Source organism: Pocillopora damicornis, chromosome 6, assembly GCF_964200805.1.
Source record: "Pocillopora damicornis chromosome 6, jaPocDami1.2, whole genome shotgun sequence".
NCBI lineage: Eukaryota > Metazoa > Cnidaria > Anthozoa > Scleractinia > Pocilloporidae > Pocillopora > Pocillopora damicornis.
In genome coordinates, this window is record NC_142675.1 from 17842014 (window position 1) to 17865798 (window position 23785).

Genomic DNA, 23785 nt, shown 5'->3' on the forward strand with positions numbered 1-23785 from the left:
ATTTGAAGCATTGATTAAATTTGGTGTATTATGCTATTTGCATTTGGTTTTCTAGGAGACAAGCACTACTAGCTACTAGCTTGCACTAGAGCAAATTTGGAAAGATCAAGGTTAACAGTGCTGGTCAGTCAACAACTCCGGTGGAATTTTTTTGGAATTTCTGGTGGTTTTCTAGGAGACAAGCACTACTAGCTACTAGCTTGCACTAGAGCAAATTTGGAAAGATCAAGGTTAACAGTGCTGGTCAGTCAACAACTCTGGTGGAATTTTTCAAAAATATTTTGTATCCAAAGTTCAGTGCTTAAATTAAGTATTAAAGGATGGTTGATTATTTCAAGATGAGATAATTATAAAATTGAGAGTGAACTAAATTTTGAGGAGATTTCTTTTCTTATATCTTATCCATCTACTTAAGTGAAATACTTTTTCAGATATGGGAAGCTCTGTACAGAATTGAATCTAACAATATTGCCACAAGTGCTGAAAAAAAGAAAGCTATATATAACAAAATTTCTTAGTTATCATGAAAAAGTTTAACCCTTTACACCCTAATATCAGTATGCATATTCTCCATCGTGTTCATCATACATTTCTCAAGGTGCTGATGAGGAGAATTTGTTTAACAATCAAGAGCTTCTTTAGTTGGTGATCATTTCCTTTATCCTTGTGACTTTAATGTGTGATTCAGAGAAGATATTGTAAGGAGAAATTAGATGTTAGTCACTCAGCATGAGAGGGCCAAAGGTGAAAACTTGAATTGAACTACGTCTTAACTCAGCTTTCAATCAGTAGGAGAATTACAAATAGAAGATTAACTAATAAATCTGGTTTAAACTAGTAATGTAAATATAGTTATGTTCTAAAAGATGATCCGACTTCCCTAAAATTTTGTCTTAGAAATTTCACACCGATTATCAGTTTTCCAAAAATACCAGTATTTTGATGGGAACAAGTGGAAACGGGAAATGAAACAGAGAAATGTTGGCGTCCCAGCAATATAATTTTATATCAGTTCACACTTAGTTAACACACGTAAAATACCCGACAAGCTCCTAGACTAAAAATAAATTATAAAAAGCGCCTTGATTACGTAAAATAAACAGAGCATAGAAACGGTCTTCGTAATTATATTAACAAAAACTCTTTTCAGAAATCGATTTTACTTTGAAAGGCACCACCGGATGAATTAAAAACCATCCTCAAGAAGTTACTTAGCTCTAGAAAAATTTGAAAGGAAATCGTCAAACGGGAAAAATTAAATTTAGAAACGGTAATCACTGAAGTAGAGTGAAATATGTTCCCCCTTTAGCCTTTGGTTCCGCTTATTGCTTCCTACGCCTCCCCCGCGCGGAATTATTATGGTCAGCGGCTGTTAAGTGTGAGGAAAACAAAAAAGACTACGTGGAAGTTGATGGTGTGAAGCAGCTGTTAACGAAAAATCGACCCTGAAACTGGACTTTTTCTTGTTCTATCTCTTATAAGACTATTGATACTTGTCTACTCGACATTAGAGACCGCGTTCGTGTTGTTATGACGAATCTCAAATCCGTTAGTCGAGCCGAGACGTCGACCATCTGAAAGGTGCTTTTCATATTTTCACGCGGCGTCCGAAGTTACATCTCGTAAAGACTAAGTGGTTTTATTTTAAAAAGTTTGCCTCGGAACATAGGACTTAAGGATATAAGTATATATCCTATGTTGTGATGTCGGCAGAGGTAAAGAAAATGCCTTCTCAAGAAGTAACTGGAGGAAGCAAGATCGAACTTCGCACTTCGTCCGGTACAGTCATTTGTTTGAATTTCTCAGAGGAGGACCAAGTGCTGCCGAAGATTGTTCGCCTCGTCGACCCAGACACAGATGACACTGCAGTTTTCCGGTCGGAAGATGGAGTTTATCACGAGCTAGATTCAGACTCTGCTGCGAACTTGCAAGAATTTCAACACATGAATCATTGTCACCATTGCAACTGCAGCGATGGGAACGAACAATCTTCAAACACGAATACCGATGTCCGTAAGGGAGACGAAAGGGGTGATAAACAACGAGAAAAACTACAAAAGATACTTCGGGAAAGGAAGGCGAACAAAAAAGAGGATGAAAATTGCAATGGCCACTGCCATCAGATAATTCAACTGCCGATACGAGGATTGAAACAGTATGTACGAGTTAATTCATCCCAGATGAATGGTGAACACAAAACGAGCCCTTCTAAAGACGGTAATTATAGCAAAGCTTTAATCCTTGCGTTTTCGATTTAATTGTTAGATAAAGTATACAAAGTTCTTTGATCGAGGCTACTTTGAAACAGAAAACGCGGGTTATTGCTCACAAACTTCTGTTTTTAATTTTGGTTTGTTTTTTTTTCTTCCGTGGGGGTTCGAATTTTTTCCATAAGGTTGTGTAGACAAGTTTTCGTCAACAGAGGCGATATTTCTTGTCCTTTCGTGATAACGACAATCATTTTCTTAACATATTGAAAATTCGTCCTGATTTTTTTTGGGGGGAAAATTACTTCTTGTGTGTTCCATGATTGACCTTGTTTTCTTTTCCATCACACTGAAAGGACAAAAATAGACCCACACAGGATGATGTAGCGGACGCTACAAGTGACGAGGATGAAAGCTGAAAGAAAGTGCTAAATAAATGTAACTTTAATTTTTTTCTTACTTTTTTCTTCATCTCTTATTCGTCCTTTTTTTCGATCAATAGATTCTTCACCGGAATCAAAGCCAGTCAAAGGTATTCATACGAATATGTCTTTATTTAACGTCTTTGGTTTATATTTCTAAATATTTTCGTCAACAAACAGACTATAAGTTATAAATGATCATGGTAGAAGCTAGTACTACCTGTACCATGGATCACATGCCACAAAGACACGCTTGAAAGAAATCAACCAAAAAGTCCCTTTGTTCTACGTATGTTTAATTAAAGTGCCGGGGGAATTGGTTAAAAATAACTTAAAAGAGGAAGAAAACATTCCTGTCTCTTTCTCCTAAAATACAATTCTGTCATTGCCGAACAGACTCTTTTTTTCCTTTGAGAGAATATTCATGTATATTATAATGAAAATTATTAGAGTTGGATGTAAAAATAAAAGTAGGAATATTGTTGGTTTTTCCATAATACATGTACATGCACATGTAAATAACAGCAGAAACATATCGGTTTACGTAAATGATATTTTGAAATGCCCTATATCACTTAACAGTCGAGTTTTTATAATTTTTTTAGAAGGTTCTTTGGAAAATTGAACAGACATAATTTTTTACATTTTGATTTACAAGGAACAAAAATTAGTCTGACCATTTGATACATAACGGTATAAACAGATAAATTATAATGTTGATAAATTTTGTGGAAAATTCCAAACATTTAAATTTATCTCACGATTTAAATGCTTGTGTTTGTCAAGTCTTAGTTTTCTCAATAAGAAATGATAACTTCCTTAGCACGTAACATATTTCTGTTTGAAGTTTTTTGCCATAGCTACTAAGTGGTCCTTACTGTAAAATTAATCTAAGTATGGGGTAATTGTCAAGCTTCCTCACCCTCGAATCAAATGTAAAGGTCATGAGAATAGAATAAATGATCACCAATTTTAGAAACTTCTGATTGTCAATCAAATTCTCCTTGCCACTATTGTAGAAAATGTAAAGAGAACAGTGTGGAGAAGATTAATACTAATTAAATATTATAGTATAAAAGGTTAATTCCTATTTGGCTTTACCTTTAGTTGATGTTTTCGCAACAACAGTAATATATTGGGTATTACAGTAAATTTTTAAGTCAATGTGATCAGGCTAATGTTAAAAGATATGGTGAGTTTAAAAGTATTTACGACTTACAGCTGATCTTGGAGCAAGTCAGTTTCACCCACTAATTGTGTTCTACTCTTTCTAATGTAAGCTTACTAGTAATAAGCCTCTTAGGCTTATTAACTAAAATGATATATACACCTTTAATGTGATAACAGTACCACACACCAGATTGGATTTGATTGTGTTGGGTAAATGGTTCCTGGGAGATCTAAGTCAGAATATAAATATTGCCAACTTTGCCTGATACAGGTAGCCAACATTGTTAAATACAATGTAAAAAAAATTCATGTGCTTTTACTTTCATTTTGAATGGTTTTATGCAATGGGATTTAAGCTTGAAATATGAACTCCAACACGACACTTGACTGTAGCTTTGTGTTTAAGAAATCAAATTTAAAACAAAAGTTACATTCAGTTTTTGATCATGGACAGTAGAACAGTTTAGGTTATTGCTAATACATGTGTATACATGTAACTGTGAGATTTGTTTGGCAACAAATATTGTGCTTAGGGTCTTAAGGGTTTTTTCTTTTAGTTTTTGGGATGGCTTAGGGATCTTCTACAACAAAAAATGTGAATTATTAACCAAATATATCAAACTAAGGCTCCATGTAATTTAATGCCTTGTATTTAAAAATTTGACCTTTTAGAGCAAATACTAATTAGGGCCCACAGTTTATCACAAGGCTAAATTGTTACAGTTGCTATATTTGTGTGTCAGAGAGCTAAATATATCGTGCTGACCTTATCAGCAGATTTAAGATTTTCAGATAATTGTATTTTATACTGGGCATCATCTCTTTTTTTCATTGAGTTATTTTTAAAAGAAATCAAAAGAGTTTGGCTTTTTTAATTGAAAACGATTATTATTTTCACTTTTTTTTTTTTGGGTAGTCTGGAAATCACTCCTTTGTAAAGTGGTTGTGCAGCTGCCTTGTAAAAACATACAAATTGAATGTTATGACCATGAGTCTGTTTCCATAGTGCTGTAGGTGCATAAGATATACTGCAAATTATTATGCAATCAAATGACATGACAAGAATCCTCAAAAGTGGATTAAATGTTTTTAGTTATCTTCTTTAACTGTTAACAGGGATTTTTAGAACACTTTTTTTTTATATTCTTAATGAATTTATAAAGAAATGTTTTGTCCTAATTATAAAAGGTACTAATTGTACAATATTTAATAACCATTATCTTAATGTTATCATTTTAATACTTCTTAAACAGATACTTTAGATAGATAGAAAGGCAGATAAAGTGGATACCATGTTGTAAGCTTTTTTCAGAATATTTCTCCTAGAGTACATTGAATTGTTAAAAAGGGAATTTTTTAATATGATAATAAAAGAGGAGGGAATTCAACTTTCAATGTTAATTCTTCTACTGCTGCTATGTAAAGATGAAATGATATTTGATCATATATTTTTAATAATCACCCCATTAATTTCTTGCCTGTATCAATTTTCTTACAACAGGGAAAAATATGTTAGAGGAACTTAAGATTCACAAGGAACCAGATGTAAGTAGCTGTTTTTGTTATTATCAATAATGACAATAGTGACAGTTCTTAGGGTGTATTTTATAAATCTCAATTTTGATTGCTTTCTAAAATTGAATAGAAATGATTAATTCAAACAAATTGGAATTAAACACAATAGATAGACATGAACACAGTGTTCAAGAATCCCAACTGGCCAGAGGTAGGCTTAAGTTGACTATATGCAAAGAGCAGCCAAGGAATTGAACTCAGGGAAAGTGAAAACAAAGCCAGTGTGTGGCATGGCTTAAGGCTTGAATAGTAGTAACCATCACAATCTCACACATGAAACTTGTTCAAATCCTAGATTGAAGTTGTAAACTGTACGACTGTCAAGGTCTCTTGGGCTGGACAAGTTAGCAACAACAGCCACCTTAATGGGTGCAGTTTTGATCTACAAATGTTCTCCAAGGCGTCACCATATAGCTCAATTTACAGGTATTCTACATTTTTTGTTTTGACATGTGAAGTTGGTAATAAAAGAACAATTCAACAGATTAAAATCAAATGAAAGTGGTTTTAAACTACTTGACATGTGACTGTACATAAACTGTTGCTGGTGACCATTTTAGTGCGGATAAAGTTTTGTTGGCTAAATTTTCAAGGGTAGGGGTTACATTGATGACCTTGATTTAAAATTCATGTAGCAAGTAGTAACTTTTTCTTTACTACCTTTGTTACTATTATTGTCACCTTAAAACAACATATAATCAACACTGCTACTTTTACTTTTACTGTCCACTGAACTTGATGATGATAAACCCCTTATTTGTTGACTAAAATAGAAAGCTGGTCCCATCACAATTCAAAAATCCCTTTACTCTACATTTTTCTCCTCCATCCCCTTCCCATTTAAAATGATTTATCCCTGAATTGTCAAAAATACACTTTTCAAAAGCCTGTGTAGAGTTGCAACAAAGTAAAGATTAAACAAATGAAAGATACATGTATGCATGTATCTGAAAAATTTTGAGCTTGTTGCACTGTAGATGGGTGTTGCATTGTTTCACTGTTACCAAAAATAGCTATACTGACTATTGAACATGTAACTGATCATATAATTTTTCCGTTTTTACTTGTAGTGGTTCAGATAAAGAGTTTATTGTTAAGGAACTCAAACCAGGAACACAGTATAAGTTTAGGTAAGTGCTTTGTTAGTGTTGTGAGTTTGAATACCAGTCAAGAAACTTGGCATGATACACAGAGAGAAGGCATGTGTGTAAAATTCGCGGAAAACAGTGAACTCTTCTTTTTAAGTCTTCTGGGTTGCAATGTCCTGTTGAACAACTAGAAAATATTTCAAAAGGGAAATGTCAAATTGAGTGAGTTTTATAGTGAAAGAAAACTCTGTTTATTTTTTTTTTTTCTGTAGTGCAGGAGATTTACTGGAAGGCCAGTAAGGGAGACTTTTTTAAGGCATTAATTCAGTACCATGAATCGTTGAGTTTTTTTTATTTATTTACAGATTACAGGCTGAAAAGGAGGGTGACAAGGGAGATTTCTCTCCTGAAGCTCTTTGTGATATGCCCTGTTCAGTTCCATCCACACCTAATCAGCCTCATGTTGGAAATAAAACAAAGACAAGCTTTACTATTAAATGGACGGTCAGTCTCCTAAAATATTTCCTATTCTTATTTGATACATACATATAAGTTTTGATTTGAAATGATTTTCATAAACTCTGATCTTGTTCAAATTCCCATAAAAGAATTACTTTTATTATTAATAATAATTGTGACGTCACAGTTAAGACCTTGATTTTTAACTGTCAGTGTCTGGGCTGAAATGCATGACAGTACACATAACACAATCCTGCTTGATCCTCTGAGCATGGAAAATGAGAGACACCACAGCAATAAAATTTAGTTTTGTTAAAACAATTGTCACAAAAGGTACACATCTTTCAAAATTCATCACAGTCTTTCAAAATTAAACAAATTACAAACAATAAACTTGACAAAATTTTGCTCTATTATCCAAGATTAACAAGTGTACAGTGAAGATTGGGTGCAAGGTGGGAGTGGAAGTTACAAATTTAACATATTTTGTGCAAGAGCTGCATTTCATTACTGCTGTCTCAGCAGTTTTGCCTGAGACTGGATCTGTGTGTTGTATGATCTCCAATGTCTCCTTTTTCCCTAACTCCCTCTGCTGTCCCCCAGAAGAAATAATTATATCTTGCATGTTATGGCTGGGGAAAAAAAAAAAAACTGAGCTATGGTAACAGTCAGTAATAATTTTTCTTAAATTTTTCTGATGTTCAAACAGTTAACATATTTGTGTTCATGTTGGCTCTAGGCACCATCAGACAATGGTTCCCCAATCACATTATACAGACTGGAATGGAACAAGGGTGAGAAGGGGGGTCCCTACACTGAGTGTTACTGTGGGTCCCAGAGACAGTTTAAACTGACACATAAACTACCCCCTGCCACACCTTGTTCATTCAGACTTCAAGCTGTGAATAGCATAGGAGCTAGGTGAGTGCTCTTAACTTTTTCATATCCAGGATTTCAATAGTTATTCTCCTTGCTGTCTGCCATACAATTCTTATGATGTTAGTTGGAAGAATTTGGTGTTGAATCAACTAATAAACCCCTAATTGTTCCCTCTAGTGAAGGTCTGAGGGTATTAAATTTTTTAATTGGAGTGAATGTGGAAATTCAGTGAGCAAGATGTTAGAAGTGAAGATAATTTGAAAAGTTTATTTTGTGATCGATTGGCTTAATCTTAATAAGTAATATAAAACTGGCCATTGAATAGGTGCTACAAAGAGCAGTGAGCCTATCTTTCATGAAGAAGGATGACATTACTTTCACATTTACCAACCAAATACAGTTGCTGGTAAAAAAAAAAAACAACAACAACAACAACACAAAAAAACAGGTATTTGTTGCAGATGCATTCTCAAGCTGGACTGTCATCTCTTTCCAGAAGGGGAAGCAATAATCCTGTAAGTTAAACTTTGTGCACAACATTTAAAAAACTTTGATTTGTATGAATTATTTCTTTACAGTAAATTCAGCAAAGATTTGAAGTGTGTCACCAGTGCAGGAGCACCATCTTCACCCTCCCCTCCCACACTAGACAAAGCAGGTGTCAACTTCCTGAATCTTTCCTGGAGTAAACCAGAATCCAAAGGAGGTGAGTAATTTTTTTCATCCCTTTTATCTAACATGACATTCAGGTACAATAAAGCTTCTTCTTTTTCCCTGTCCAAATTAAACATTTTGTGCCATACATGATGGCTGAACGGTGTTGAAAGTTAACTGCTTTTGTGGTGTATTTAAGTTTCTCGGTCAAATATGAGTATAGAGTGATTTTTTTTAAATTTGTTTTTTTCTTTTAGCTGAAATATCAGAGTATTTGTTGGACATGGAGGATGGTAGTACTGTAAGTTTCTTTTCAATAGTATTTATTATAAGGGGTAATTTTCAAGGTAGAAACTTGGCATAAAAAAGCTTTGTTTGTGGTAAGCATGGAAGTAATGAGTCTTAAAGCATGATATAAAGTAAATTTTTGGGGGTCCTTTTACTATACAGCTTAAGTTTTCTATTACTATTGTTCCAGGGCTATGGTTTCCGTCCAGCGTACAGAGGAACTGAAACAACTTGTGTGATTGATAAGCTTCAAAGAAATACTTGTTACAAATTCAGGGTAAGGCAAAGACTTTCAAGATTTCTTGATCTTTTTGTATTTAGGTTGGATACAATTTTTATGTTCCTGAAAATTGCTTAATTTAACCCTTTAATCTATTTGTTAGCTCTCCCTTGAAGCTGCTATACATTGCCTTGTAATTTAGTGATGAGTATTTGGTGTTAGATCAGGATGACAACCCGTTCCTGTTAAGTTATATTCTTATTACCTGTTTGGTGGATAATATATGGACAGGACTGGGAGAAGTTGCATTTTAATCATTTTTAAGAGTTAAAATGTTAATATCTATAAAAAATACTTTTGAGAACTTTTTAATCGTGTTAAAGGTAATGTCAAAGTAAAGTAAATTCCACAGAGAGCCAATAAAAACTTGAATGAAATAATTCAGTGATTTAGCTGGGGAAATTGTGAGTTATTGAGTGATGACTGGTTTCAGTTAGTGTTGTATCTGATTAAGTTGGACTAATCATAGGATAAAGTGAAGTGTGCCCAAATTGGGACAAGTCCAGTATTTAATCATGGGGTTCAGGGAATTGTTTGCTGAAGGTGAACCCTTCTAGGGGCATACTCCTCTGGGAGATTTTGAAAACTAGGTCTTTAGAAACATTATTCCAGATGATTTGAGGAATGATTTGGGGTTGTGACTAAACCACTCAAGGCACCCCTGGATTTGCCCTGACAATGCAACCCCAGATAACTTGTGATGAGCAGATCATGGATTTACAAACTCATGTGTAACAGTTTGATGTGTCACTTTTTATTAATTCCTGTGCATTTTATCAACAGCTTCTTGCTTCTAATTCACAAGGAAAAAGCAAGTGGAGTGAGACTGTCATGTTTGACACTTGTCCAGAACGACCAGGTAAGTGTACATGAACCAAATAGACCCACTCAGTATCAACCCTTTAAACCCTAAGAGCGACCAGCATCTAATTTCTCTTTACAGTAATACTGCTGAATCATTCAGTAGGATCATGAGAATATAGCAAATGATCCCCAACCTAAGAAGCTTTGATTGTTAAGTGAATTCTCCCAGTTAGTTCCAAAGGAAATTTATAGCAAATGGTATTGAGAATATAGATACTGATGTTAGGGTGTGAAGGGTTAAAAGTAAGTTTTAATGGGACAGTGGGATGGATTGTGTATCAAGAGATTTGGGTTTGAGGATATTTTTTGTTTTTCTTATCACATTTCTATCTAACTCTTTATGTTCTCTTTGTTCAGTATGCATATTCTTCATAATGTACTCTGTAGATTTCCCAAGGTATTTACAAAGAGAATTTGTGTAACAATCAAGAGTTTCTTTAGTCAGTGATAATTTCCTTTCTTCCTGTGACCCTAATGTGCGATTCAAGGGTGATATTGTGGAGAGAAATTAGATGCTAGTCACTCTGAGGGTTAAAATTGTTTTGATGGTGTAAGGAGGAGTCCTGTTTTGGTCACATCTTGGGGTGAAAAGGTTAATGAACTAAGACTTTAAGCCAGGTTGTATTCCTGATCTAAGTTGCTTGCAAAGCATTTGGCTGTCTCGTTCATTAATATAACTAATCCAGGAATCGCCAACAGCTTCCACAAGGCTGACCTTATGTAATTTTTTTTCCCTTCAGGGCAGCCATCTCGGCCAGTTCTTGAAGGAAAACTCAGATCCTCAGGATTCACTGTTGCTTGGGGTAATTTAAAACTAAGGGACGTCTAGCCATGTACATGTTGCCTCATTATTAAGAGACCTCTCATGTTAACTCAAAAAATACATTCATAATTATGTTAACCACAACTACTACAATTTCCTCAAATATGATTGGGGCATTAGCAGCAGCATTTTTCACTAATTATTCTGTGAAGTTGTAATCAAACAGTGTCATTGGACAGTTGGCTGTAGTCAGACACCTGTAATGGGATAGTTAAAGCAACCAATCATATTAAGTTCACCTGCGTAAATCCACCAATTACAGAATTGATTACAATAAACATAGCAACAATCATTTACCCCACAAAACTGGAGAATTTTCAAATGGAGAAACTTCTTATTTTAGACATTGTCTCTACCGTAGATGTTTTCTCAAATAGTTGTCAGTATTTGTTTTTTGTGGGAAATTATGATTGTTATGATTAATTGGTAACAGGACTTTGTGTCATCCAATTTGTTCGGTAATCAAACTCATGATTGACAAATCAGACTCTTGTGGTGCAGCCGTCTGATTTTGTAGTCACTCGTATGATTACATTCACTCAGCCCTATAACCACTATTAAATGTTTGGTATTTGTCATTTATCCCACTGTTATGAACTGTACTTAACCCATTAACTCCTAGAAGTGATCATTATATAACTTCTCCCTATAATATCCATACATTATCCGGCAAACAGGTAATGAGAATTCTCAAACTCATCAGGTAAAAGTTGTCATCTTGATCTAACACCAAATTCTTGTAACAAACACACAGGGAAATGTGTAGCAGCTGAAGGGGAGAATTAACAATCAGATCTTGAGAGTTAAAGGTTTAATGTACATGTACGGGTTATTTTATGGACGTAGGGTAAGGAATTTTGATAAGTTTTGTGCCATTTTAGCGCCACCAGAGGACATGGGAGGCTCAGAGATCTCAGCTTATGTGTTACAAGCAGATGATGGTAAAGGTAAGGACTTGTGGGTTATTGAACAACCAGACTTTGTAACAGAAAATCTTCAGACCATCAGGACATTAAGCGCTAGAAATGTCTGGACGCACAGTGGGAGTGGAATGATAGAGGAGGGGCTCCTCCCTTATATAAGCCACGTGGGTACGTGAAGCTGCTAAGAATATGGTTTTAGAGCCATTTTGGTCTGACATCATGTACAGATTTTGATCAGTATCAGTTGTTATTATCCAACTGCACAAAGTAGAGTACAAAGGGCGTATCCTGCGATATTGTACGGTTATTTGGACAGTTATGTTGTTCTCTAAAAAGACTTGTTTAACCAGTGGGCTGCGCGCGCTACGCTTCTCTGTCCACTTTGCTTTTCCCGCCTTATGAGAAATGAGCAGAAAGACTCCAGAAAAAAGAGCAGTTGGATAATAAATAACTTATTAGATGGTTTGGTGTGTAGTATTACTGAGTATTTTTACTCGTAGTTTGTATTTTACCTCGCCCTACGGCTCGTCAAAATACAGCACAACTCGTGAAAAATACTCAGCGATACTATACACCAAAACGTCTTATAAGATATCTTTATTTTCGTCAAGAAGCCCTTACTCGCCATGAGTAAGGGCAATATGAACATATTTCTTTACCACTCTGTTTTCAGGAGGGCAATTTACGGAAGTGTACAGAGGTCTAGGGTTTGATTACACCTTTACTGGCTTATCTCCTGGACATCTTTTCAGAATTCGCTTAGCAGCTGTTAGCGATGGTGGTACTAGTGAGGTAAGCTTCACAACAGTATTTGATGAAGTCTTGACCTGCTTAGCAGTGGCTCAGTTCCAGAGGGCGCGAGTAATTCTTGCATTGTGGTAATGATGTTCACTGCCTTCATGTTTCCTTTCAGTGGTCCAAAGTGACAGAGATCAGGACCTTACCAGTTGTACCTGGCCAAGCAAACCCTCCAGTCTTATCAAAATCTAACAAACCTCAGCCAAACACACTTGATCTTCGTTGGGGTAAGTTCAGAGGAAAATGCCTGACACGCAGATGTGACTCTTTCACTTACTGAAGTTTTTTATTTACTTGTTTGTTTGTTTGTTTGTTTGTTTGTTTTCGGGAGAAGAGTGGGGCCTGGTGGTTAGTGTGCGAGACCTCTTGAGGTCACTGTGTTGTGTTCTGGGGTGAGACATTTTGAATCGAATGTCGGTGTCTGAGCAACTGCGCACCTGCCACTCCCCTAATCCAACAACAGCAAGCTGATAACAAGTTACAGTGGGGTTAAGTAAGGGGAGGGGTAGGTTAGATGTCAGATACTGACATTTCCCTCCCTACTGTCACCAGCAAACTAACAAATTTCGGGTGGTAACCTGCTTGGACTGGGAATGTAACAATAATTAAAAACGAACAAACAAACACAAATAAACGAACAAAACAAAACAAAACGTAGTCTAACTGCTTTCGTTTGACTTTTCTTTTGTAATTTTATATTCCTGCAGAAATGGTTTTTAAGTCGTACGATGACGCTTTGCAAAATAACAGTCTGAAGGACAATCAAAATATTACTTGCTGTTTCACTCATTTATACCTTAATTGGCTCATTGTAAGTTATTCTGATTTTGCTGTAGATCCACCCAGTTATGATGGGGGTGCTGCTATATCAAGCTACATCATGGAGATGGAAACCCCTGGAACAAAGGGTAAGAAATTCAGGCAGAATATTTTTTTAATGTGATCGTTTGCAATCCTATGTGTCAACTTTCTCCTTCTTTGTCCCTTCTTGGTTAATAAAGGGGGTAAAAAAGTTAAAAAGTTAAAAAGGCAAATTAGCCATCGTAAAGAGTTTTAAAGGCTATAGTTCTTAAAAACTCGTTACGATGGCCAATTTACGTTTTCAACTCAGTTGATAACACTAAATTACCTTCTAGGTTAACTTTTGTACGGGAGATCAGTCATGACACACCTGTCCAATTGTGATTCTCCAACGCTTTTTTTAGCAGGCGTCGTCCCTAACCCCATCGAAATCATTGTGAGTTAAACCCCATGAAACACCACCTGTTAGGATTTATCTTGCTTAATTAATGGTGACAAAAATCCTTATGGAGGGTGACTCAGGTGTAACACACACCAGCTGCGCTGTAAAGTTTGTTTATTGTTGTTATGGTTCTTCAAATTACATTTTCAGAATTCAGAGAGATCCACCATCTTTGCGACAATATGTGTACGGTAGCAGGACTTCTTCCAGGAAGGACGTACTCTTTTAGAGTAAAAGCAAAGAACAAGGCCGGGGTAAGACACAATATTTCAGAACCTCTTTTTATTCTCAACTTTAACACTTTCTTCCAACCGCTAGATTCGATTTCAGACCCGGCGGTACATTTGGGTTCAGTTTGCTGCTGGTTCTCGTCCTTGCTTCTTCCTCCCACAAAAACCTAAAAACCAAATTCCAATTGCACCTGGAAACATCGGACGAAAAGCACTGGAAAGGACTTTAGTTTGAATGCTCAGTGGCCTCCTCATCCTTTACTCTTGGCTTGGATGTCTTCTCTTCATTCGATGATGGTTCAAAATGGCTTCATACTTCAAGCCTGTTCCTTCACTTCTCTTTTTTTCGTGTGTAATCGCTGTCGTACGAAGCAGACTCAGAAATCTTTCTTTTCATTGTCGACAGGTTGGCAAGGTGTCAGCAGTATCTCACATAACCACTGCACCAGGCTCCCCTGACACCCCAAGAGCCCCTGACACCTTATGCCGCTCGGCTGCAGCTATCATCGTGTCCTGGGAAGTAAGTGATAAAGTTGCATCAAGTGCCTTTTCGATTCATAAAATTGTTTCGGTAAAGCATTTCCAAGCTTAATTAAAATGAACAACGATAGAGGATTTTACTGGCAATCAGTGCCAAATGCTAAGCAAAGAGGTTTACTGTTGTAACCAATTATGCTCAGAAAACGATCATGATAAAAAGCAAATTTCAATTAAGTGTCGAGAAAAATCTGCTTAGATTGCTTTGGTACTGCTTTACGTCGTTCTGTGATTGGTCCAGAAAACTCGCGGCACTCTCTTAACCAATCATATGCAAAACTAAAACCAGTCACGATTTGGTCGCCCGCGTTTTCCCGCGCTTTAAGGAGTTTGTTTCTACTTTGAGTTCTGGTTATTTTCCTTTCTTTTAATTGGCCGTCGTTGTTATTTTGGTTTCGGTTGTACGACACTCAATAGAAAAGCGCTCTTTCTAATGATCTTTTCTGATTGATTAGAAATTACTGTGTTATCATTGGGTGGTTGTGTCGATTGACAAAACCACAGGGAATACAAAGTGTGTTCAAACGATTTTCGTTTTTGTCTAATAGAGCCCGGCAGAGAATGGTACACCAGTGACTGGATACACTTTAGAATGGATGGAAGATGGGGCGTTCACTGAGGTACCGAAGTAATAATAGTGGCAAGGTTTATTTACTGTAAGTGGTTAGGACGGAGCGTAGAGGACGGCAGTGATAAGAGCGCTCGCCTCAATTTCTGGACCTGGGGCCCATTTCTTGAAAGTTCTGGGAAACTTAACGGGCACGTAAAGTATATAGTAAAATCAAAAGTATAACATCGGACAAGAAGAGCCACGTCGTGGACTGTCCACTGCTAAATTGCCATGAGATGGAAAAAAAAAAAATAAAATAAAAAAAAAAATGAGAAGTCTTTGAGTCGACTCGTATGGAGCTGGAATAGTCGTTAAATAATCAGTTGACATCGTAGCTCATATAGGGCCGACGGCACATTGTATGACCGATTGGTATCGGAAACTCCCCGACTCTTTCACGAAAGTTCCTCGAATAAGATTCTTCTGAATTGAAGAGTCTACATTACAACACCATGCGCATAAGAATATGGAAATTCTCTTTAACTGATAAATGTAAATTTTGCATCTCGTGGTCCGCTCGTGAATCATAGGGGCTTACCTAGAGTGGATTTGTATGTTTTAGTGACACAAGTCAGCCTTAGAGCTGTTTTGAAGTAGTTTTTTTTTCTGTCCAGCTTTACAGTGGCCCAGACAAAACGTGTGAAGTCCGCAAAGGAGTCAGCCCAGCAAGCTTTTATTACTTCAGGGTCAAGGTTTGTTTTTTATAGGGCAATTTTCAATTTAGTGTCGAAAGTAGTCAAATGCAAAACTCAAATTAATCACGACTTAGTCGCCTAAGTTTTCCCCAGTTTTCCCGCGCTTTAGGCAGTTTGGTTATTTTCACTTTGAGTTCTCATTGGCTCTTAAGTTATTTTCCTTTTTTCTGATTGGCTGTTGTGATTTAGTTGGTTTTGGTGTTACGTCACTCAATGGAAAAGCGCTCTTTTATGCTTCAGTATTAAATTCACCTTTATCTGTTGCATACTGACCAAATGGCTTTTCTCCTCAGGCTCTTAGTGCAGTTGGTCCCAGTCTGTGGAGTCCAGTTAGTACTTGTCAAACCCCGGCCGCCTCACCTTCGGCTGTAACTTCAATAAGAGTGGTAAGTTTGAAAATCAATGCCCTTCTTCTGACGTACATACAATTAGTTCATTCCTTGTTCTCTTTAGTTCCACTTTTGTAAGCATTCAAACTGATAAAAGCACAACAACGCTTCACCTTCGGCTCTTTGATACAACTTGGAATCGACTGCGTTGTGTTTGATCTGATTTCGGTCCGTTCTTCTCGCATCGTTTTTACGTTCACCTTCGGCACTTCTTCGTGCGCCTTTAGTGCAACTTCGGATTGACTGTCTTGTGTGTGATGTGACTTCGGTGCGATCCTTTCTCAGCATTCTTTAGTCTGCGGTGGAAGTGCAGCTTTATCTTATTTGAGCCCTCCACAAGTCTCTGTAGAATTCTACTGATCCCTCTTATTAGCAGTCAATGTTTTATGGGGCCCCTCCTTTAACTCTGTTGGAGACGACTGATCCCCCTCCATTTCCCCTAAAAACCATACGATCCCCCCTAAAAGACCTCCCGAACCCCACCTGCCCCCCCACTACCCCTCTTCCTCAGGCGATGAATATTGACTCTGGTGTGTACGTATATTTCTTTCATTAAGAAAAGGGAAATATTTAACTTGAGCAATTTCCCTTTAGGTACAAAATTCTTCATCTCATGTGAGCCTGCGCTGGAGACATCCGGGAAACAATGGCGCCCCTATTACGTCATACAACGTAGAAGTGGCCGGCTTTAAAAACATCAGTTTTGACGTCAGCAATAGCGAAGGATCTGAGGCCGAGGAAGAAACGACATCTGTTTATCAGGACTATGACATCAATGAACTTCAACCTAACACTGTTTACAGGTAAAGAGAATTAGTTTTTCATCGTTGCCTAAGGGCCTTGATCTTGGGTTCCACATCTTTGCTGGGAACAAGCTCACTCAAGCCCAGTTCTTGATTCTTGATTTTTGATTCTTGAAAGGTCGTTTAGCAGTTCAAGGGATAAGTCGTAATTCAAGGGGTAAATTTTGGCGTCAACTCTGTAACTCCCTCGGGTGATAAAAAATTCTCCTTACATTGTTAATACGATGCAAGCAAACAAGTGAGAACAAACATGAACATCAATTAGGATATTATTGGATTATTTGGATTGCAGACAGTAAGGAGAATTACTTATGAGTTCTTAGTAGTGAAAGGGTTATAAATACTATGCTATCCGTTGGATAGTGATTAAAATCGACCACTTTTAATACTGTGAGTAAGTCGTCTTAAAATAAACGAAGCTGTAACGAATTATTAATAACCTTTGTTCGTTTTTTTTCCCAGAATTCGTGTTCAAGCTGTAAACAAAATAGGCTGTGGACCATTTAGGTGAGACAAAGTGATATTGTGTTACTTCTTTGTTGAAGATTTTTTTCGGTGTTTGGGTCTCTGGTAGCAGAAGTCAAAAGTGTTTTTCTTTTCATATCCTCCGACACGGGGATGTTAGCTATCAGCCTTTTAGAGCTTATCGGAACTTACCGGAGCCTAGCGGAGTTTTATCGGAGCTTATCGGTGTTTTAGCGGAGCTTATCGGAGTTTTATCGAAGCTTATCGGAGTTTTATCGGAGCTTCTTGGGGTTTTATCGGAGCTTAACGGAGTTTTATCAGAGCTTATCGGAGCATGGTCTGACCAGAGGTATTACCACTCACTCTCGCATCCACTCCGTCTCCTAAACGTGATGAACCCTATCATTCTTTCCGTGATTTAGTTTGTAAGACTCATGTAACTGTATCCAGCTCCCAAGTTTTAATTTATTATTATTTACTCATTGCAGCGCCACCTTGTTTGCGTCCACTGGCGACCTCCCCCCTCCCGCTCCGCTGTTAGAACTTGCCACGCCTTCTTACCAGAGTCTGAAGCTGAGGTGGACGTCACGTGGCACTAATGGCAAGACAGGCACGGCTGGTGTGACGTACAAACTTGAAATGTTGGACAAGAACGGAAGGTGAGTTTCCATACAGAATATAGTGAAATTCTCTATGTTGTACTAGACTGACCCGCCATGGCTGCTGGAGTTTGTCGGAGCTTATCGGATCTTATCGGAGCTTATTGGAATTTATCGAAGTTTATTGGAGTTTATCGAAGTTTATCGGAATTGCGTTTTCTTGACACTAGAGGAGACTTAAAAATAGACGTTTTTTGAAACTTCTGGCTTGCCCTGGCATCCAACGATTAAATATTTTAGCATTTTATACTGAAAGTATTTACAGATTTGTAGCAAGCGCCATAGAAAAGAACTCTCAAATTTAAGCCACTGTTTGCCCTCTAATTCCCAAGATCAAGTTGTTTTTTCCCCTCTCTAGATGCTGCACATTTTCTTTTTAAATTAGTTAGGAGAATTTGGTGTTAGATGAAGGTAATGATTTCTACCCGATAACTTTGAATATTCTCATAACCTGTTTGCTGGATGATGTGTGGATATTATAGGGAGAAGCTACATGTTAATCACTTCCAGGAGTTAAGGGATTAAACTCCTCAACTGCCATCCCCTTCCGAGTTTGATCTAGAGTAAACATACCAAACAGAACGAGAAGACAAAGCGCTTCCCTCTCTACCACATTAACTATTTTTTCTTGTGTACTCTTTGTTCAGTTTCGTTACTGTCTTCAACGGTCCAACGACATCGCACAAGGTTGGAAAATTACTGGAGAGGACCGAGTATCAGTTCCGTATTCAAGCCAGTAATGACGCGGGGCCTGGGTCCTTCTCTGATGTGGTGTCGTTTGTAACGACTGCGCAGCCACCAAATATAGTCAAAGGTAAGTGTGCTAACCATTGGTCCAGTAACCCCACTGGCTCAGTGTCGATGTTTTTTTTTTGTATTATGGTTCTTTCGTAAGGTTAAGTCTTAAGAAAAATCATAAGTTAGAACAAAGGACAAATTCCCATACCAAGTGAAATACGCCTGAGAGGTTTTTGACAGAAAAGAAGAATTCTGGGCTACTTGTTGCTCTTATGTCGCGAACTTCATGAGATAATAATAACGACAACGATAATAATTATGAGGATGATGATAATAGTAATAATAATGATAATAATGATGATGACAATTTAGGGCTTGTATTACGTAAGTTAACATGAATCTGACCAATTGCGCTTTACATGATAATTCTATCATCCTAATCCCCGAATCCTCTAATCCCAGTGCCTGTGTTAAACGTTAAAAATAGTACTACTTCATGAAAATTTTAAAATTTCTGCTTAGATCTAATAAAACCTCATTCTGAAATGCATTTAAAATTGGATTGTAAATGTTACATCAAAATGTGTAGTGAAAAGGCAATTATCGGAGGCGAAATGAAATATGATGACCATGCTCTAGCGCTTGCTGCTTTTTTTTTGTATCACTTGGTTGAAAATTCGTATATTGAATCGTCTTTATAGGGTTGAAGGTAGAGAACGTGACACCTTCCTCACTGAATGTCAGCTGGGAGCCTGTGCAAACTGTTAAGAAAGGAGAGCCAATTGAATATTTACTGCAGAGTCAGTGTGTTGGAAAGGACCCCGATTTTGTGCAGGTTAGCTTAAACTTACCACATTGTCGGACGAATGTTTTTTACCTATCAGGCCGAAGTTATGAGTGGCGTTAGGTGTTTACTTATTTCTCATTTTCAGGTGTACCAGGGGCCCAATACAAAATTCGAGTACAATTCGCCCCCAGGTTCTGCTGAGGTTCGATTTCGAGTTTGCGCACTACGTTTAATGAATGCTCCGAACCAGTCCCCAGGCTTCATCAAAGGTGTCTTCTCCGCGGTTTCTTCCGCGAGGATTATGACACCGAAGAAGAGGAAGATTTTGGAAAGCAGCGCAGAAAGTGATGATCGCAAACCGGAAATCAAAGAGGCGACCAGGGTAGTTCTAACTGATACGCAATGGGCTATGATTTTCTTCTCGGGGTTTTCGTTGCTGGCGATCATAGTAATCCTTCTGCTGCCTTCTCTTTTGGAGTATCAGATTAGTTAACTACTTTACCTTCAGATTTCTTTTCCGTTCAAAAAAACGTCTCTAAATCATTTTGTAGGGCTTAGGAAAACCAAAGTGACTACTGAAAAGTATTAGTCAGTACCTTTCATTTAAAATGGTCTCTCAGTAAGGTTTCATCGCAGACGTTAAAAAGACCTACGAAGGGTTTTTTTCATCGACATAAGTAAGACTTGGTCAAAGTGCAGCTTCACACAGCTTTCAGTGAAGTGATTTTAGTTCTATTGGGTCCATGTTGTTTGCTTGGTTCCGGTTTCTCAAAGGATGGATAACGCTATCTGCTGGATATATCTCCATCCTGTGGATGGTGCAGTATGTTTTTGTGGACACTTGTTCACTGGATAGCGATTTATCCGTTGGATAACGTTGTCCGCCCTTAGACAACTGGGCCCTGATGGATATCGGTTAAAAGATGCTATTTGGTTAATTGTGAGAGAAGGTTAAACAAGGAGGTTGAAGGCAGCGCCTCCAGCAACAGTGATGAACGTCATAGAAAGCGCAATTCTTGTTTACGGGGTAGAACTTTACTGAACTGATTACATATGATGTTTAGGTTTCAATCTCCAAGTTCTTAAATTTACTAAAATTAATTTGATTTTTGACTGTTGGAAGTAAAGTGGACTTATGTGCGATATTTTTATGTGCTTTTCAGTCTTAAAATTCAACTCGGCTATTAGGCGTATTAAGTTATAGTTATTTTCCGATAGCCAACGTAAGGTGTGCTGAAGGGAAACTAGGTAGCCTCTAGAGGTATTTTAAGTATATCCTAAATCATTTCGATGATGAGAAAATTGAAAACTGGAATTTAAATCATTTATTAGTAAAATACTGGCAAGGCTCTTGTCCGTTCATGTGTCGGGGGATATTCAATGAGAAAACTGTCACGCAAAGTGTCACGCAAAACGTTCTCCTACTGTGGTATAAACTGTGCGTAACCAAGAGAGGATATCATGGAAGAATGTTACTGTTTATATGGAGCCTAGAAGATGCCTTGTGACGTAAAAATAGTCTTAATTAATGATATTATCTCCAAGAGCGTTAATGACTAAGTATGTCTTTAAATAATAATTCATGCAGATCTACACTTTCGTATGTATTGATAAATTTCGTGAAGAATTATATGATGGGTTTGCTTTCAACCCGGCCACTTAAGAAAGAAATCCCATATTCAACGTTTATCGTAATTCCTTTGTTTGTTATGGATTTGGATTGGATTTGGAACAAATTAACTCGTTGTCCTTGAAGAGAATGAAATGTGTGGGATTTGTTATGAGAAAAAAGAAAATGAATTTGAGCTTTTTCTCCGGAAACCTGCATCAGTCTTGTAAATGTAATCTTTTTCAGAAAACTTATCGTTGCGATGTATAATGGTATTGTTCCTAGCCTCGTTATCCACATTCTTTTGGCTGTTATTCTTAGAGTGTTCTTAGCCTAACTTAGAATATATGTCACTCTTTGGAATGCCGTGTGGACAGTTTCGGCTGCGAAAATTGAAAGCATTTTTCGGTTGTAGGAGTAGGAAAGAAAGGCAAGTGAAACTGTGGAACCTTTAAGTACCAACCCTCAAAGGTTCTCACCTCACCGAAAAATTTGAGCTCACGAATCTTTAATCATGTGTGACTTTGATATTATCGACTGATAATTCTGTAGTTAATGTAGGTTAATTAGTTCTTAAATGCGTGACGTATTGCAGTTAGGCTCGCATCTCCGAGAACGGGTCTTTTGAGTATTTGAAGCATATCTAAATTTTAATTAATGTCGTAATTATCTCTCAATAAGGTGGTCCGCTATTTTGTGAAGTTCTGGCAAGTACCCCTTGATAAAGTCAGCATTATCGGTGCCCACTCTTAAGGACTTTCTCAGTTTAGTCTGTTTCTTGAATGTCTTCAGTGTCTGCTGCTGATTGATAAATGGTAGATGTCTGGATTTTTTTTTTTGTGAATACCGTAAAGGGAAGGTGAACACATAGAAGAGTGTTTCAATTGAGTGTCGTCAAATAGAAGCCGGAGTAATTACAATGGCCAATTGGAACACAGATAGATATCACGACCAATCAGAAAGGCGGGAAAATGCGAGTGACTTAGTCACGATTGGTTTTAGCTTTGCATCTTATTGGTTGCAAGGGTGACGTAATACAAAGCCAAGCAACCGCGGATTACCCTCGACACTCAATTGAAAATGACGTTATTCACGTATAAAAGTTAGCCAAAGTTTCTCCCACAGATAGATTTAATCATAATTTAGTCTAAAAGGAAATGAAAGATGTTGGTAATTGGAATCGTTGAATGGCTCAACCCACAGAGCGTTAAAGATTATTGAAAATGAAATGCGAAGAAGAGATATATTTATTTTTAGAGATTAAAAACACTGTAAGATAAATAATAGCTAAATTGTACAGAGATTCTCCTCCTATTTATCGTTATATACCTGCACTTTGATCTGTGTCAGTAGTGTTCTACACAAATAAACCGGTTCTGTTGCGATGAAATGAAATGATGTCTTTTGTATTTGTTTGGCAGTTGGATTCGGACCTGTTCTTATCAATCTTATAAACCAACCAGGCACGATTACTTGGACCAATTAGGTCTCCTGTTGGAATGGGTAGTACGTTTCTCGAGGAGAACAAAGCGCAATCACTCCCACCCGGTAATGGCGCGAGAGCTTTCGGGAGACACTCGGGTAATACTCGGGGAACCGAGTATTTATGTGAGAAAGTGGAACTAAATTCTCAGGAACAGAGAGTCCAAACACGTCGAATATTTTAACCCTTTCACTCATGAGATCTCAGAAGCGATCCCGTACAGTTGTTATGCTGTTAGTTTATAGCATTTGTTATTGAATCACATAATATCTCTTTGTTGATATATTTTTATTATCCTCAGTACCTGTTAACTTGATGTTGATTCGATCTTGTAAGGAGATATTACTTCTAGGTTTTAGCTTGAAGTGAAGAGGTTTAAAGGAAAGAGTAATAAAACGAGATCGCTGAGCAACCCATAGGGAGATAATTTGGTTTGATCAACTGAGTTGATGATGTAAATTGGTCACCGTAAAGAGTTTCTTGAGCTGACGTCTCAAGCGTAAGCCCTTCGTCAGAGCGCAGGACTGCGCGGTGTTCCGTCGACAAGCCGCAGATCACATTAAAAGAAATTTGCTAGTAAAGATTAAATTTATATCGCGTGCACACTGCCGAAGCTCAATTTCTAAAGCTGGGTTTGCTAGGCCTATCCAAATTCAGGTAATTTAGTGTTAACAACTGGGTTGAAAACGTAAATTAGCCACCGTAAAGGGTAAAAAAGCTGACGTTTCGAGCGTTAGCCCTTCGTCTAATCGCTCTGACGAAGGGCTAACGCTCGAAACGTCAGCTTTTTTACCCTTTACGGTGGCTAATTTACGTTTTCAACCCAGTTGTTAACACTAAATTACCTGCTATACTCTCCCACCGACGCAGCACCACAGTTTCTTTAGAAACTTACCCCTCTATCCAAATTCAGTTCGACAACAAACCTTTCTCAAATTAATTTCAAGGCGTGAAATGGAATGAGATCCAAGACTTGCAAAAATTACCAAAAAATTTTTTTATGAACGACCATCTTGCACTAAACCCGCCCCTCATTCCTTTTATCCTTTTTATTTAGGCTAATTAGATTGCCAACGCGAGCCATAAGGAGTGAATATGATAGCGAAA

The 23785-nt window shown here is 37.4% G+C and overlaps 1 protein-coding gene across 1 annotated transcript; it reads left to right on the top strand.

Moving 5' to 3' along the window:
- The first annotated feature begins 1371 nt into the window (after positions 1-1371).
- LOC113681964 (fibronectin type-III domain-containing protein 3A-like) lies at positions 1372-22590 on the top strand. Its single transcript, XM_027199107.2, has 27 exons — positions 1372-2217; positions 2710-2739; positions 5301-5344; positions 5670-5800; positions 6445-6504; positions 6828-6966; positions 7661-7842; positions 8379-8506; positions 8712-8755; positions 8933-9019; positions 9806-9881; positions 10627-10689; positions 11591-11656; positions 12306-12424; positions 12546-12657; positions 13267-13338; positions 13824-13927; positions 14310-14423; positions 14989-15060; positions 15665-15742; positions 16039-16131; positions 16729-16937; positions 17400-17444; positions 17891-18061; positions 18709-18875; positions 19501-19634; positions 19732-22590. The coding sequence occupies exons 1-27, from the start codon at positions 1704-1706 to the stop codon at positions 20077-20079; spliced, it is 3402 nt and encodes a 1133-aa protein (XP_027054908.2). The 5' UTR covers positions 1372-1703; the 3' UTR covers positions 20080-22590.
- The last annotated feature ends 1195 nt before the right edge of the window (positions 22591-23785 follow it).